The sequence below is a fragment of the Heptranchias perlo genome, chromosome 6 (assembly GCF_035084215.1).
Source record: "Heptranchias perlo isolate sHepPer1 chromosome 6, sHepPer1.hap1, whole genome shotgun sequence".
Taxonomy (NCBI): Eukaryota; Metazoa; Chordata; class Chondrichthyes; order Hexanchiformes; family Hexanchidae; genus Heptranchias; species Heptranchias perlo.
The window spans coordinates 28,638,029-28,653,687 of NC_090330.1; the positions used below are offsets into that span (position 1 = coordinate 28,638,029).

General features: G+C 48.4%; 1 protein-coding gene across 2 annotated transcripts in view; it reads left to right on the forward strand.

Annotated features, from left to right (window-relative positions):
• The window catches only part of flt1 (fms related receptor tyrosine kinase 1), a 206,344-nt gene that overhangs the window by 57,315 nt on the left and 133,370 nt on the right, over nt 1–15,659 (forward strand). For both annotated transcript variants that reach the window (XM_067986006.1, XM_067986004.1), the window contains exons 7-8: nt 5,902–6,076; nt 11,610–11,727. In XM_067986006.1, coding sequence (XP_067842107.1) covers nt 5,902–6,076; nt 11,610–11,727 — 293 coding nt within the window. The remainder of the gene's footprint in view (nt 1–5,901; nt 6,077–11,609; nt 11,728–15,659) is intronic.

Consider the following 15,659-nt stretch of genomic DNA (forward strand, 5'->3'; position numbering starts at 1 on the left):
CGCGCGATCGTAGCAGGCAACACACTAATAGGAATCAATTACCTGCTCCTCCGGGTTCCGCGCCGCTGGTCTGCGCGTCGGGCGGGCTGCGCATGCGCATGCGCAGTACGATCTGTCAGCTGGAGGCTCTCTAGTTAAAGGGGCAGTCCTCCACTGACAGATGCTGCAACCAATGGAACAAATTGCAGCATGGAGCAGCCCAGGGGGAAGGCTGCTCCCAGTTTAATGATGCCTCACCCCAGGTATCATCAGATGGGGTGAGGAGGAGGGGGAGGACAGAGATCTTCCCCCCGGCGGGCGGGAGGAAGTGGCCTGCCTCTGCCACCAAGAAGGCCTGGCTCGAGGTGGCAGAGGGGGTCACCTGCGCCACCAACATATGGCCCACCTGCATACAGTGCAGGAGGCGCTGCAATGACCGCAGTAGGTCAGCCACAGTGAGAACACAAAGTCTTTCCCCTACACTCCGTCTGCCACAACACTGCCCCCACCCCACATCTCCTTCGGCACCGCCAACACTACACTGTCACATCACCCTTCATACCCACTCAAACCCCATCCTCATCTTACCTCCACCTACTCACCTCGCCAGTACTCATCCTGCCACTAACACGCAACCCAATCCTCATACAATCTCATGGCTCCATCCCATACTCACCCTCTCGTGCATCTCCCTCACGGCCAGCCTCACTCAACCTGCCACCACCTGTGCTGCAGCCACAGGGCATGCATCACATATGTGCAGTAGGCAGCATAAGGCAAACGTGTCGTGAGCATGAAGGGGGTGCACAAGGGTGTCTGAGGGTTTGCCATGGGTGTCACCTATATTGAATTTCAGAGCAACAAACATCACACATTATATTGGCACCACCACTGCCATGTCTCCGCGAATCCTGTCCGTTGTGTCCAATAATGCCCGCTCCTGGGTATCACTATGAGGACCCACCACTGATGCCACCCATCGTGTTACTGCAGAGTAGGTGCAGGTGTATTTGCAGGGCTCTTCTGCGCAGACGACTGAGAGACATCCGAGGTGTACCCGGCTGCACCCTGGAAGGATGCGGAGGAGAGGTTGTGGAGGGCAGTGGTGACTTTGACAGCGACAGGTAGGCAGTTGGTGCTGGGGCCAGCCAGGAGCAGCTCGGCATGAAAGAGGCTGCAGATCTCGACGACTACATGTCGAGCGAATCTGCGCCTCCGTGTGCACTGCTGCTCGGAGAGGTCCAGGGAGCTGTGCCTCGGTCTGTGGACCCTGTGGCGAGGGTAGTGCCCTCTGCGATGCGTCTCTCTCTGCGGTAGCCCTCCCTCTAGCTGTGCAGGTGGGCGTGCAACAACACCATGTTGGGGGGCTCCACGTCTCTGCGGTGGACGGCGTGGACTGCGAGGCTGCTGGGGCTGGTCATGCTGTTTGTCCTCCGAGGGTGTCCATGCACCACCCATCTGGCAGGTGTTGGTCTGAGGGGTTGTGCAGGGTAGGTGGGTGGTTCCTCGGACTGGGGCTGCGGTTTCGTGTCGGTCTGTCCTCTGGCTTGTCGGGGGGTGGTGGGGGGCAGGGGTTGCCCTATGTGCCGCGGTGGCCTCCTGCGTGGGTGAGGGCTCTCCCCCGTGGAGTGCACCTTGGCACCTGCCACAGGCTGCTGGCTGCAACACACCTGGTTGGAGGGAGACTGTTTCCCCCAGTGTGTGAAACACTCTGCGATGCAGGTAAAATCCCACACTTCCTCTTTTGACAGCTGATTCAGCTCATTAACTTACCTCAACAAGCAAGGTAAGTACTCTCAAGTGGAACCCCGCTGGCTTTAATTGCCTGCGGGATTCCCACCAGCGGAGGTCACGCACGCAGCCCCGCACGTCATCGGGGAACCCGGAAGTGGTCGGGATCGCGGCGCGATCCGGTCACGTGACCGCATATCGGGATTTTCGGGGCCCCCCCCGCTGGAAACCCGCAGGAAACCCGACCCTAAAATCGAGCCCACTCTCTCTATTTACTTAGTTGCTTGGTCCTCTCTACACAAATAGTCTACTATGGTCTGTATTTTGATGTTGCAGTAATTCCATGGTAACTGATGCGCAATTATAATGACTTTTCTGGAGAATACCACTGGTTGCACCTTGTGTATAATTAACATTACGTCACTACAGGAATTCATGGTTACGATATAGATTCCAAAGCATCTGTTGTACATATGATTAGAATCATTCTCTTTAAAATACAACCAGATGAGGAAAAATGGGGCTAAGATACTGTTCATTGTTTTTTATGAATGATGTGAAAACAAAGGAACTTTAGAAATTTGCGTAGATTCACCCGATGGCTCAGTTCATAAATATGCTGTATGGTGTGACACTGAGTCATACGTCTGATCCCTGGACCATACTCAGTTGTCTGGGGGTAAATTTTAACCCCACAAACAGGTGAATTGGGGGTGGCTGGGAAGGTAAAAATTGTAAAAAAACTAAAACCTACCTTCAACCTGCCCACTTCCGGTTTTGACGGAGGTGGATCGAGGGGCAGGCGACCAATCCGGAGGCGGGTTGAGGGGCGGGAGACGAACCCGCTCTTCGGAGGTAGGTCGGTCATTGACAGCTTTTAAGGAGACTGCAGGACTCCATGTTGTCAGCTTTTTTATTTTTAACTCCTGGGGGCTGGGATTCCCGGCCTTCTGCTTCACGCCACATGAGAGGAGGCGAGAAGGCCCAAAACAGCACGTAAGTGGCTTTATTGCACTGCTTGTGGACCCAGAGGACTCGGAGTGCCTTCCCCAGGCTCAACAAGCCTACCTGCCACGATCCCACACACGCGATTGACCGAACCCCTCCCCCCCCCCCGACGATCTCCGACCCCTCCCCCCGACGATCTCCGACCCCTCCCCCCCGACGATCTCCGACCCCTCCCCCCCGACGATCTCCGACCCCTCCCCCCCGACGATCTCCGACCCCTCCCCCCCGACGATCTCCGACCCCTCCCCCCCGACGATCTCCGACCCCTCCCCCCCGACGATCTCCGACCCCTCCCCCCCGACGATCTCCGACCCCTCCCCCCCGACGATCTCCGACACCCCCCACCGACTATCTCCGACACCGACCTCCCCCCGTCGATCAGCTAACCCGGCCCCTCCACCCCCGACGATCTCTAACTCCGACCTTCCCCTGACGATACCCGACCCCGACACCCCCCTCCCCGCCCCCTCGCCCATCTAAGACTTGCCTGCTAGCACCCGCTCCCTGGCTGTTCTCCCGTCCGACTGATGGCCAGCCTGTCAATCTGGCTGGCCTGTTGAATGGGAAACCTACAAAAAAAACGAAAGATGTCCTTACATCAAAATTGTACGGATATCCGGGAACCCGTATTTCGGGGCTTCAGATCAGGAAATCCGCCCCCACCACCCTCTTCCCGGCTGCTGGTTAAAATTTACCCCCAATCTCAGCCAAGGCAGTAATAGGGGTGTTACAATTGGCCTCAATCCCAGGTCAGGGAAGGGAAAAGTCAGCAGGGTTTCTGTTGCTGATGCCTAACCAGTCAGCACTGCTGGAAAAATTATGGGCTAGATTTTCGCACCCGCGATCAGGTGCGTTCGTAGCAGGGGGCTGCGAAAATAGGGGATTCCCGGGGTGGGCCGGGAGCCCGGCTCCAACCCGCCCATTTCCGGTTTTCCACTGACGCGCTCACATGTGCGCGCAGCCCCCGCATGTGGGACTCCCGTCGGCAATTAAAGCCGGCGGGGTGCCACTTAAAGTACTTGAACAAGTACTTCAGGTTGTTTACAGACCTGATTGACCTGTTATTTTAGCAGGGATGGGATTTTGCAACTGACTGAGACTGTTTCCCGTACTGGGGGAAACACTCCCAGTTCAAATGGACGTGTTGCAGCCATCAGCCTGTGGCAGCTGCAAAGGTCCATTTGACAGGTGGGGGGGGGCGGGGGGAGACCCTCACTCATTGCAGGAGGCCACTCTGTCACTTTGGACAAAGTTTGGCCTCCACCACCCTCCTCCTAACAACAAAATTCACCAACTTGCACACTTACCCCGGTGTCCAGACATATTTAACTACCTTGCAGACCCTCTCAGATATACATCTTGCGGATGGGGGCCGCCGTAGCTGCAGTCATGACCTCCTCGGAGGGTGAACAGCATCACCAGCCTCGCCAGCCACGCTGTCCACCTCTGACACATGGAGCTCCACAACACAGTACTGTGATACATCCACCTGCACAGCAGGAGGGAGGGCAACCGCAGAGAGAGAGATGCGTCGCAGAGGGCACTACCCTCGCCACAGGGTCCACAGACCAAGGCTCAGCTTCCTGGACCTCTCTGAGCAGCAGTGCACACGGAGGCTCAGAGTCACTCGACATGTAGTCGTGGACATCTGCAGCCTCCTTCATGCCAAGCTGCTCCCAGCTGGCCCGAGCACCATCTTCTTACCTGTCGCTGTCAAAGTCACCACTGCCCTCAACAACTTCTCCTCCACATCCTTCCAGGGTGCCACCGGGGACATCGCCGACGTCTCTCAGTCGTCTGCACAAAAGAGCCCTGCAAATACACCTACACCCACTCTGCAGTGACACAATGGGTGGCATCAGTTGTGGGTCTTCATTGTGATCCTCAGGAAAGGGCATTATTGCACAAACCAGACAAGATTCGCAAAGACGTGGCAGTAGTGGTGCCAATATAATATGTAATGTGAGTTGATCAGAAATTAAATATAAGTAAAAACCATGACAAACCCTCAAACACCCTTGTGCATCCCCTTCATGCTCACAACACGTTTGCCTTACACTTCCTACTGCACATATGTGATGCATGCCCTGTGGCTGCAGCACAGGTGGAGGCAGGTTGAGTGAGGCTGACTGTGAAAGAGATGCATGAGAGGGTGAGTATGAGATAAAGCCATGAGATTGTATGAGGATTGGGTTGAGTTGTAGTGGCAGGATGAGTATTGCGAGGTGAGTAAGTGCAGGTAAGATGAGGATGAGGTTTGAGTGGGTGTGAGGAGTGATGTGACAGAGTAGTGTTGGCTGTGCAGAAGGAGATGTGGGGTGGCGGCGGTGATGTGGCAGACGGAGTGTAGGGGAATAAGTAAGTGTACTCACTTTGGCTGACCTACTTAGGTCATTGGAGCGCCTCCTGCACTGTATGCAGGTGGGCGATATGTTGGTGGTGCAGGTGACCTCCTCTGCCACCTCGAGCCAGGCCTTCTTGGTGGCAGAGGCAGGCCGCTTCCTCCCGCCCGCCGGGGGGAAGATCTCTGTCCTCCCCCTCCTCCTCACCCCATCCAATAAGAGCTGGAGTGAGGCATCATTAAACCTGGGAGCAGCCTTCCCCCTGGGCTGCTCCATGCTTTAATTTTTTCTATTTCTTGCAGCATCAGTCAGTGGAGGACTGCCCTTTTAAATAGGGCTCCTCCAGCTGACAGACCTTACTGCGCATGCGTAGTCCGCCCGCCGCGCAGCTTAGCAGCAGGGAACCCGGAAGAACAATCAGCCTGCGATTGCGTGCGGGGCAGACTGATTTCACCGGGCACGTTACCCACGCGCCCAATCGACCCCCCGTCGCGAATCCGCCGCCATGGTAATATCAGGCCCTATGTGTTTGTATTTTGATTGAGGTTTTAGCACAACCCCACTCCCCCAAATGATTCACTGATTCACACATTCTTACTTGAAAAACAGCCATTTGGGTGAAACGACAAACAAAACACTGCAGATGCTGGAAATCTGAAACAAAAACAGAAGATGCTGGAAACACTGTGCACAGAAGAGTAGAAATCTATCCTGTTGGCAGAGATGGGATTTCTGCATTGGTTTCACTTTTATTATTGACAAGATAAACAATAATCAATAATTGGCTGAATCTACAGGCTAGTTATATACAAGCCCAATCACTTCTATCTGTGTGTTTCAGGGAAACAGAAGCACTTCCATAACGAATAGAATTGACCAGACAGATCCTGGGATAAATACATTCTACAGCATCCTTGTTATAGATGAGGTGCTTAGATCTGACAAAGGGAACTACATATGTCAAGTGAAAAGTGGGGAAACAGTGAAAAAAAGGAAAGCAACGGTCAATGTTTATGGTAAGAAATATTAAAATAAAATGAATATTCAAAGTCAAAATGTTCATTTATCCAGTGAGTCCTACAAATCCTTACTGTGTTCTTGCATTCTTGATGCTGTGCTTACCTGAGAGGTTCACGTAGGCCAGAAAACTTTATGCCAGCATTTGTGTTCTGTACATTGTCAGAGTTTGCAAGGTACATGAGACACTATGGAACTCCAACTCGGGCAGCTTTTTGTATGAAGCATTTTCGTTTTCTCATTTCAAATGAATTCTAGAGCATACCAATCATTATTTAACATTACCACAGCAACTTTTAATGTCATTAGCAAAGAGAAAAAAATCCATCAACAATTAAAATGAATAGATGGAAAATCCTGTGGGCCCACTGATGTCTTTACTGGAATTCTCGACATGTGCTCCCAGTGGGCGTGAATTTGTAAAAACCTGCCCAAAGAAATTGTGAAATATAATGTGAAGAAAACAATTTACAGTAAAACACTGACAAAGCTCATATATCAGTTTTATTAAATGTTTTACTAAATGTCCTCAGAATACCCCAAAGTGGTTTACAGCCAATGAATTGCTTTTGACATGTAGTCACTACTGTTTTGTACATAAATACAGCAACCAATTTGCAGACGGCAAGGTCCCACAAATAGCAATGCGATAAATAACTAGTTAATCTATTTTGGCTAGTACCAGCTGAGGGATAAATGTTGGCCAGTACGCAAAGAGAAACACCCACCTGTTCTTCAAATAGTACCATGGGATCTGTGACATTGCCTGAACAAACAGATAGGATCTCCATTTAACGTATCATCCTCTGACAATGCAGCACTTGCTCAATAGAAAGTTCCTTTTCAAGGGGCTCAATCTTTCTGAAAGAGTGGGAAGAGCCAGCAGAGCATTAGTATCAATTTTATCATGATGATGTCACAAGTCATGTAAGAACATAAGAACATAAGAAATAGGAGCAGGAGTAGGCCAATCGGCCCCTCGAGCCTGCTCCACCATTCAATAAGATCATGGCTGATCTGATCCTAACCTCAAATCTAAATTCATGTCCAATTTCCTGCCCGCTCCCCGTAACCCCTAATTCCCTTTACTTCTAGGAAACTGTCTATTTCTGTTTTAAATTTATTTAATGATGTAGCTTCCACAGCTTCCTGGGGCAGCAAATTCCATAGACCTACTACCCTCTGAGTGAAGAAGTTTCTCCTCATCTCAGTTTTGAAAGAGCAGCCCCTTATTCTAAGATTATGCCCCCTAGTTCTAGTTTCACCCATCCTTGGGAACATCCTTACCGCATCCACCCGATCAAGCCCCTTCACAATCTTATATGTTTCAATAAGATTGTCTCTCATTCTTCTGAACTCCAATGAGTAGAGTCCCAATCTACTCAACCTCTCCTCATATGTCCACCCCCTCATCCCCGGGATTAACCGAGTGAACCTTCTTTGTACTGCCTCGAGAGCAAGTATGTCTTTTCTTAAGTATGGAGACCAAAACTGTATGCAGTATTCCAGGTGCGGTCTCACCAATACCTTATATAACTGCAGCAATACCTCTCTGTTTTTATATTCTATCCCCCGAGCAATAAAAGCCAACATTCCGTTGGCCTTCTTGATCACCTGCTGCACCTGCAAACTAACTTTTTGATTTTCTTGCACTAGGACCCCCAGATCCCTTTGTACTGCAGTACTTTCCAGTTGCTCGCCATTAAGATAATAACTTGCTCTCTGATTTTTCCTGCCAAAGTGCATAACCTCACATTTTCCAATATTGTATTGCATCTGCCAAATCTCCGCCCACTCACCCAGCCTGTCTGTATCCCCTTGTAGGTTTTTTATGTCCTCCTCTCTCTCTACTTTCCCTCCCATCTTTGTATCATCTGCAAACTTTGATATGTTACACTCGGTCCCCTCCTCCAAATCGTTAATATAGATTGTAAAGAGTTGGGGACCCAGCACCGACCCCTGCGGAACACCACTGGCCACTGGTTGCCAGTCCGAGAATGTACCATTTATCCCAACTCTCTGCTTCCTGTTAGATAACCAATCCTCCACCCATGCCAGAATATTACCCCCAATCCAGTGATTCTTTATCTTGAGCAATAATCTTTTATGTGGCACCTTGTCGAATGCCTTCTGGAAGTCCAAATACACTACATCCACTGGTTCCCCTTTATCCACCCTGTACGTTATATCCTCAAAGAACTCAAGCAAATTTGTCAGACATGACTTCCCCTTTGTAAAGCCATGCTGACTTTGTCCTATTAAATTATGTTTATCCAAATGTTCTGCTACTGTCTCCTTAATAATAGACTCCAAAATTTTACCCACCACAGATGTTAAGCTAACTGGTCTATAATTTCCAGCCTTCTGCCTACTACCCTTTTTAAATAAGGGTGTTACATTGGCAGTTTTCCAATCTGCCGGGACCTTTGCCGAGTCCAGAGAATTTTGGAAAATTATTACCAAAGCATCCACAATCCCCACTGCCACTTCCCTCAAGACCCTAGGATGTAAGCCATCAGGTCCAGGGGATTTATCCGCCTTGAGTCCCATTAATTTACTGAGTACCATCTCCTGAGTGATTTCAATCGTATTTAGCTCCTCCCCCCCAGAGCCCCCTGTTTGTCCAGTGTTGGGATATTCTTAGTGTCCACTACCGTAAAGACTGAAACAAAATATTTGTTCAGCATTTTTGCCATCTCCATGTTTCCCACCATTAATTTCCCGGTCTCATCCTCTAAAGGACCTACGTTTGCCTTAGCCACCCTTTTTCTTTTTATATAACTATAGAAACTCTTGCTATCTGTTTTTATATTTTTTGCTAATTTATTTTCATACTCTATCTTCCCTTTCTTAATCAATCCTTTAGTTACTTTTTGCTGTCTTTTGAAGACTTCCCAATCTTCTATCCTCCCACTAAGTTTGGCTACCTTATATGTCCTTGTTTTTAGTCAGATACTATCCTTAATTTCTTTACTTAGCCACGGATGGCTGTCATTTCTTTTACACCCTTTTTTCCTCAGTGGAATATATTTGTTTTGAAAGTTGTAAAATAACTCCTTAAATGAACACCACTGCTCATGTACCGTCTTACTCTTTAATCTATTTTCCCAGTCCACTTTAATCAATTCCGCTCTCATACCATCATAGTCTCCTTTATTCAAGCTCAGTACGCTTGTTTGAGAACCAACCTTCTCACCCTCTAATTGGATATGGAATGTAACCATGTTATGGTCACTCATTCCAAGGGGATCCTTAACTAGGACATTATTAATTAATCCTGGCTCATTGCACAGGACCAGGTCCAAGGTTGCTTGCCTTCAGTTACATACTGCTCAAGAAATCCATCCCTAATACACTCAATAAACTCTTCCTCAAGGCTACCCTGCCCAATTTGATTTGTCCAGTTAATATGATAGTTAAAATTCCCCATAATTATAGCTGTTCCCTTATTACATGCCCCGACTATTTCCTGATTAATACTTCTTCAAGCAGAGTTGCAACTATTAGGAGGCCTATATACTACGCCCACGAGTGTTTTTTCCCCCTTATTATTCCTTATCTCTACCCAAACTGTTTCATTATCCTGATCCTTTGTCCCAATATCTTTTCTCTGTATTACAGTGATTCCTTCCCTTATTAACATAGCCACCCCACCTCCCCTTCCTTCCTGCCTGTCCTTCCTGATTGTTAAATACCCTGGCATATTTAATTCCCAGTCGTTGTCACCCTGCAGCCATGTTTCTGTAATGGCCACAAGATCATACCCATACGTCGTTATTTGTGCCGTTAACTCGTCCATTTTGTTACGAATGCTATGTGCATTCAGATAAAGAACTTTCAAATATGTTTTGTGACACTTAGTTCCTGCTTTTTCCTTTTTTAACACTTTACCTTTTACTCCATACCTTCTGTCCCTTCCTGATACGCTTTCCTCTGTCTCCCTGCTCAGGTTCCCAACCCCCTGCCACAGCTTTGATGCTGGGTTAATCGCCTTACGCCTTCTAGTTTTCATTTTATCTGTCGTGCCTAAAGTACCTAAAGTACACTTTCTTTCCGCTGCTCTATGCTTTTCCCTTTCACTTGTTCTTGAACAACTGTTTGTACTATTTGTATTGTAAATTTCCCCTGGGTCTTCCCCTCTCTTGCTGCTCTCAACTTTACTCCCTTCTGACTCCCCGCTCAGATTCCCATCCCCCTGCCACTCTAGTTTAAACCTTCCCCAACAGCACTAGCAAACACCCCCGCGAGGACATTTGTCCCGGTCCTACTCGGGTGTAACCCGTCACGCTTGTACAGGTCCCACCTTCCCCAGAACCGGTCCCAATGTCCCAGGAATCTAAATCCCTCCCTCCTACACCATCCCTGCAGCCACGCATTCATCCTGTCTATTCTCCTGTTCCTATACTCACTAACACGTGGCACCGGTAGTAATCCTGAGATCACTACCTTTGAAGTCCTGCTTTTTAATTTATCTCCTAACTCCTTAAATTCACCTTGCAGGACCTCATCCCTTTTCTTACCTATGTCGTTGGTACCAATATGGACCACGACTACTGGCTGTTCACCCTCCCCCTCCAGAATGCCCTGCAGCCGCTCCGTGACATCCTTGACCCTAGCACCAGGGAGGCAACATACCATCCTGGAGTCACGTTTGCGGCCGCAGAAACGCCTATCTGTTCCCCTTATAATGTAATCCCCTATCACTATAGCCCTGCCACTCTTCTTCCTCCCCTCCTGTGCAGCAGAGCCACCCGTGGTGCCCCGAACTTGGCTCTTGCTGCTTTCCCCTGATAAGCCATCTCCCCCAACAGTATCCAAAGCAGAATATCTGTTTGAGAGGGAGATGGCCCCAGGGGACTCCTGCTCTACCTGCCTAGTCCTTTTACTCTGCCTGGCGGTCACCCATTTCCTTTCTGCCTGCGTATTCTTTACCTGCGGCGTGACCACCTCACTGAACGTGCTATCCACGATAGTCTCAGCATCGTGGATTACTCCCTCCCACCCCCCAAGATGGGATATTTACAATATCCCATCTTGGGGGGTGGGAGGGAGTAATTGCTCTGGTCACTATTTGTAGCAATATTGCAAATGTATTTAAAAAGAGAGTTTTTACAATTTTGCTATATATAGCTACCACAGCAATTATTTGTCCCACCCACGTAATTGGCAAACTTTTCCTTATTTGCTTATAGACATTTTTTGATGAAGTTAGTGTACCTTTTAAGACAAATTTACCAGGTGCAGTTTGGAAGGAAATAGAATAAAAGCAAATCTCCGGTGTACCTCAAGCTTTATAGATGGGTATTTTACTGATATTATATACTTGGAGATTCTTGTGTTTGCATTTTTTGTGTCAAATTGGATTGCATCAGGAGTTTTCATCAATCTCTTTCATTTGCATTTCATAACATGAATATGGACAAATCTTCATTCCACAGCCTAAATCTCATGTAAACTATACTTAAAAGGAACTGTTACTATCATTAAAACCATTTTGCTTTCCTTGTATTTTTTCCAACCTACCCCTAACAGAAAAGCCATTTATCAACGTCAGATGCCGGAAATCATGTATTGCTGAAGCGCTTGCCGGTCAGGCAGCCTACCGTTTTCCAGTAAAAGTCAAAGCATTCCCACCTCCAGAGGTTTTATGGTAAGATTAAAATGATCATATCTTTACTTGACTTCACCATTAAGGCAGTACATGGGGGCAAGGCAGTTATTTCTGAGTTAGAATTGATGATCTGCAATTCACAAAGAATGAAGATCTATTCAGAGGTTTGCAATGTGAAAACTTAAACTTACTCATGTCAGGCTTGGGTGGGGAATTTCCATCAGATAAATAATAGTACTGTTTTTTGCTTCCTTGTTTTGCTGCCCTGTGCAAGGGACCGTTGTCAAAATCATTATTGAGAATACAAAAAAAAAAGTTAGAGGGAATCAATGCAGAATGATGGGGGACTTAATCTTCGTACGGCTAAATGCAGACAAACTAAGTTTATTTAACTGTTGAAATCTGCTTGGTATTTAATTTTTGCTCAACTCAAATTGAATTAGGAATCCTTACCGGGGGTAGGGAAGGATGTAGCGAAAAAGCACAATCAGTGTTCTTTAGAAAAAATAAAGAAGCTGGAACTGGGTGCCATGTAGTTTGCATTCAAGTTCTGTTTCTACCTCCTGAATGTTGTTCAGGTGAAAACATAGCTAACTGTGTTACCATAAATAGTTTTAGCTGTGCAGATATTTGGATGATGTGGAGATGCTGGTGATGGACTGGGGTGGACAAATGTACAGAGTTGTACAACACCAGGTTATAGTCCAACAGCTTTATTTTAAATCACAAGCTTTCGGAGCTTACCTCCTTCGTCAGGTGAGTGAAGAAGGGTTTCCATAAAAGCATCGCATATATAGTCAGAGAACAATGTCTGGTGATTACAGATAATCTTTCCAACTGCCCGTTATCACCCCTCGGCAGAGAGATAATTACAGCAATCAAAGGAGTGGATGGTGTTCAGACAGGTTTAGTCTGGGACACCTTACATTTAAGAATACTGAATACACACGGGGTCAGATAACAAAGACAGAGAGAGAGAGAGAGAGAGAGAGGAACCCGAAAGGCAGAGAGAGAGAGAGAATGACCCGTGGTATTAAAAACAGATAACCTTTTTTCGCTGGTGGGGTTACGTGTAGCGTGACATGAACCCAAGATCCCGGTTGAGGCCGTCCTCGTGGGTGCGGAACTTGGCTATCAATTTCTGCTTGACGATTTTGCGTTGTCGTGTGTCTCGAAGGCCGCCTTGGAAAACGCTTACCCGAAGATCGGAGGCTGAATGTCCTTGACTGCTGAAGTGTTCCCCGACTGGAAGGGAACCCTCCTGTCTGGCGATTGTTGTGCGGTGTACGTTCATCCGTTGTCACAGTGTCTGCATGGTCTCGCCGATGTACCATGCTCCGGGGCATCCTTTCCTGCAACGTACGAGTCACAGGAGTATGAGCCATGTACCTGGTGGGTGGTGTCCTCTCGTGTGATGGTGGTATCCGTGTCGATGATCTGGCATGTCTTGCAGAGGTTGCCGTGGCAGGGTTGTGTGGTGTCGTGGACGCTGTTCTCCTGAAAGCTGGGTAATTTGCTGCGAACGATGGTCTGTTTAAGGTTAGATGGCTGTTTGAAAGCGAGTAGTGGAGGCGTGGGGATGGCCTTAGCGAGGTGTTTGTCATACAGAACAGAACGGACTATTGCAACGAAGCATACCGACAACTGGGACAACCAGGAACACTACAGACGGTTACCCGCAGATCCGACCAAAGAACACACCCACCAGCTCAACAAACTGATCAAGACCTTCGATCCAGACCTTCAAAGCATCCTACGCGCTCTCATCCCACGTACTCCCCGCGTGGGAGTCTTCTACTGCCTCCCAAAGATACACAAAGCCAACACACCCGGACGTCCTATTGTATCAGGCAACGGAACCCTGTGTGAGAACCTCTCTGGATACGTCGAGGGCATCCTGAAACCCATCGTACAGGGTACCCCCAGCTTCTGTCGCGACACTACAGACTTCCTACAAAAACTCAGCACCCACGGACCAGTTGAACCAGGAACACTTCTCACCACGATGGACGTCTCGGCACTCTACACCAGTATCCCCCACGATGACGGCATCGCTGCGACAGCCTCAGTACTCAACACCAACAACAGCCAATCTCCAGATGCCATCCTACAACTCATCCGCTTCATCCTGGATCACAAAGTCTTCACCTTCGACAACCAGTTCTTTACCCAAACACACGGAACAGCCATGGGGACCAAATTCGCACCCCAATACGCCAACATTTTCATGCACAAGTTCGAGCACGACTTCTTTACTGCACAGGACCTCCAACCAACGCTATACACCAGATACATCGACGACATTTTCTTCCTATGGACCCACAGCAAAGAATCACTGAAGAGACTACACGATAACATCAACAAGTTCCGTCCCACCATCAAACTCACCATGGACTACTCCTCAGAATCGGTCTCATTCTTGGACACACGAATCTCCATCAAAGACGGGCACCTCAGCACCTCACTCTACCGCAAGCCCACGGACAACCTCACGATGCTCCACTTTTCCAGCTTCCAAACCGAACCACGTCAAAGAGGCCATCCCCTATGGACAGGCCCTGCGAATACACAGGATCTGCTCAGACGAGGAGGAACGCGATGGACACCTAAAGACGCTGAAAGACGCCCTCGTAAGAACGGGATATGACGCTCGACTCGTTGATCGACAGTTCCGACAGGCCACAGCGAAAAATCGCATAGACCTCCTCAGAAGACAAACACGGGACACAACCAACAGAGTACCCTTCGTCGTCCAGTACTTCCCCGGAGCGGAGAAACTGCGCCATGTTCTTCGCAGCCTTCAACATGTCATCGATGACGACGAACACCCCGCTAAGGCCATCCCCACACCTCCACTACTCGCTTTCAAACAGCCATCTAACCTCAAACAGACCATCGTTCGCAGCAAATTACCCAGCTTTCAGGAGAACAGCGTCCACGACATCACCCTGCCACGGCAACCTCTGCAAGACATGCCAGATCATCGACACAGATACCACCATCACACGAGAGGACACCACCCACCAGGTACATGGCTCATACTCCTGTGAATCGGCCAACGTTGTCTACCTCATACGTTGCAGGAAAGGATGCCCCGGAGCATGGTACATTGGCGAGACCATGCAGACACTGCGACAACGGATGAACGGACACCGCACAACAATCGCCAGACAGGAGGGTTCCCTTCCAGTCGGGGAACACTTCAGCAGTCAAGGACATTCAGCCCCCGATCTTCGGGTAAGCGTTCTCCAAGGCGGCCTTCGAGACACACGACAACGCAGAATCGTCGAGCAGAAATTGATAGCCAAGTTCTGCACCCACGAGGACGGCCTCAACCGGGATCTTGGGTTCATGTCACGCTACATGTAACCCCACCAGCGAGAAAAGTTATCTGTTTTTAATACCACGGGTCATTCTCTCTCTCTCTCTGCCTTTCGGGTTCCTCTCTCTCTCTCTCTCTGTCTTTGTTATCTGACCCCGTGTGTATTCAGTATTCTTAAATGTAAGGTGTCCCAGACTAAACCTGTCTGAACACCATCCACTCCTTTGATTGCTGTAATTATCTCTCTGCCGAGGGGTGATAACGGGCAGTTGGAAAGATTATCTGTAATCACCAGACATTGTTCTCTGACTATATATGCGATGCTTTTATGGAAACCCTTCATCACTCACCTGACGAAGGAGGTAAGCTCCGAAAGCTTGTGATTTAAAATAAAGCTGTTGGACTATAACCTGGTGTTGTACGACTCTGTACAGATATTTGGAGGCAGAGATACATAGAAGTAAATTCACTTGAATATATGTACATATGGAATGTTTTTAAAATTTATTTTGCTTCTCGATCTGATGATTGTGCGTAATCAACGCATTTGTAAATTAACCTTCCACATGCGGCTGCTGAGTAACTGTTTGCTGTTTTTGCAAATTTTAGCCACGTAGCAAGTTCTTTTGGATGTCATTGGATAAATTTA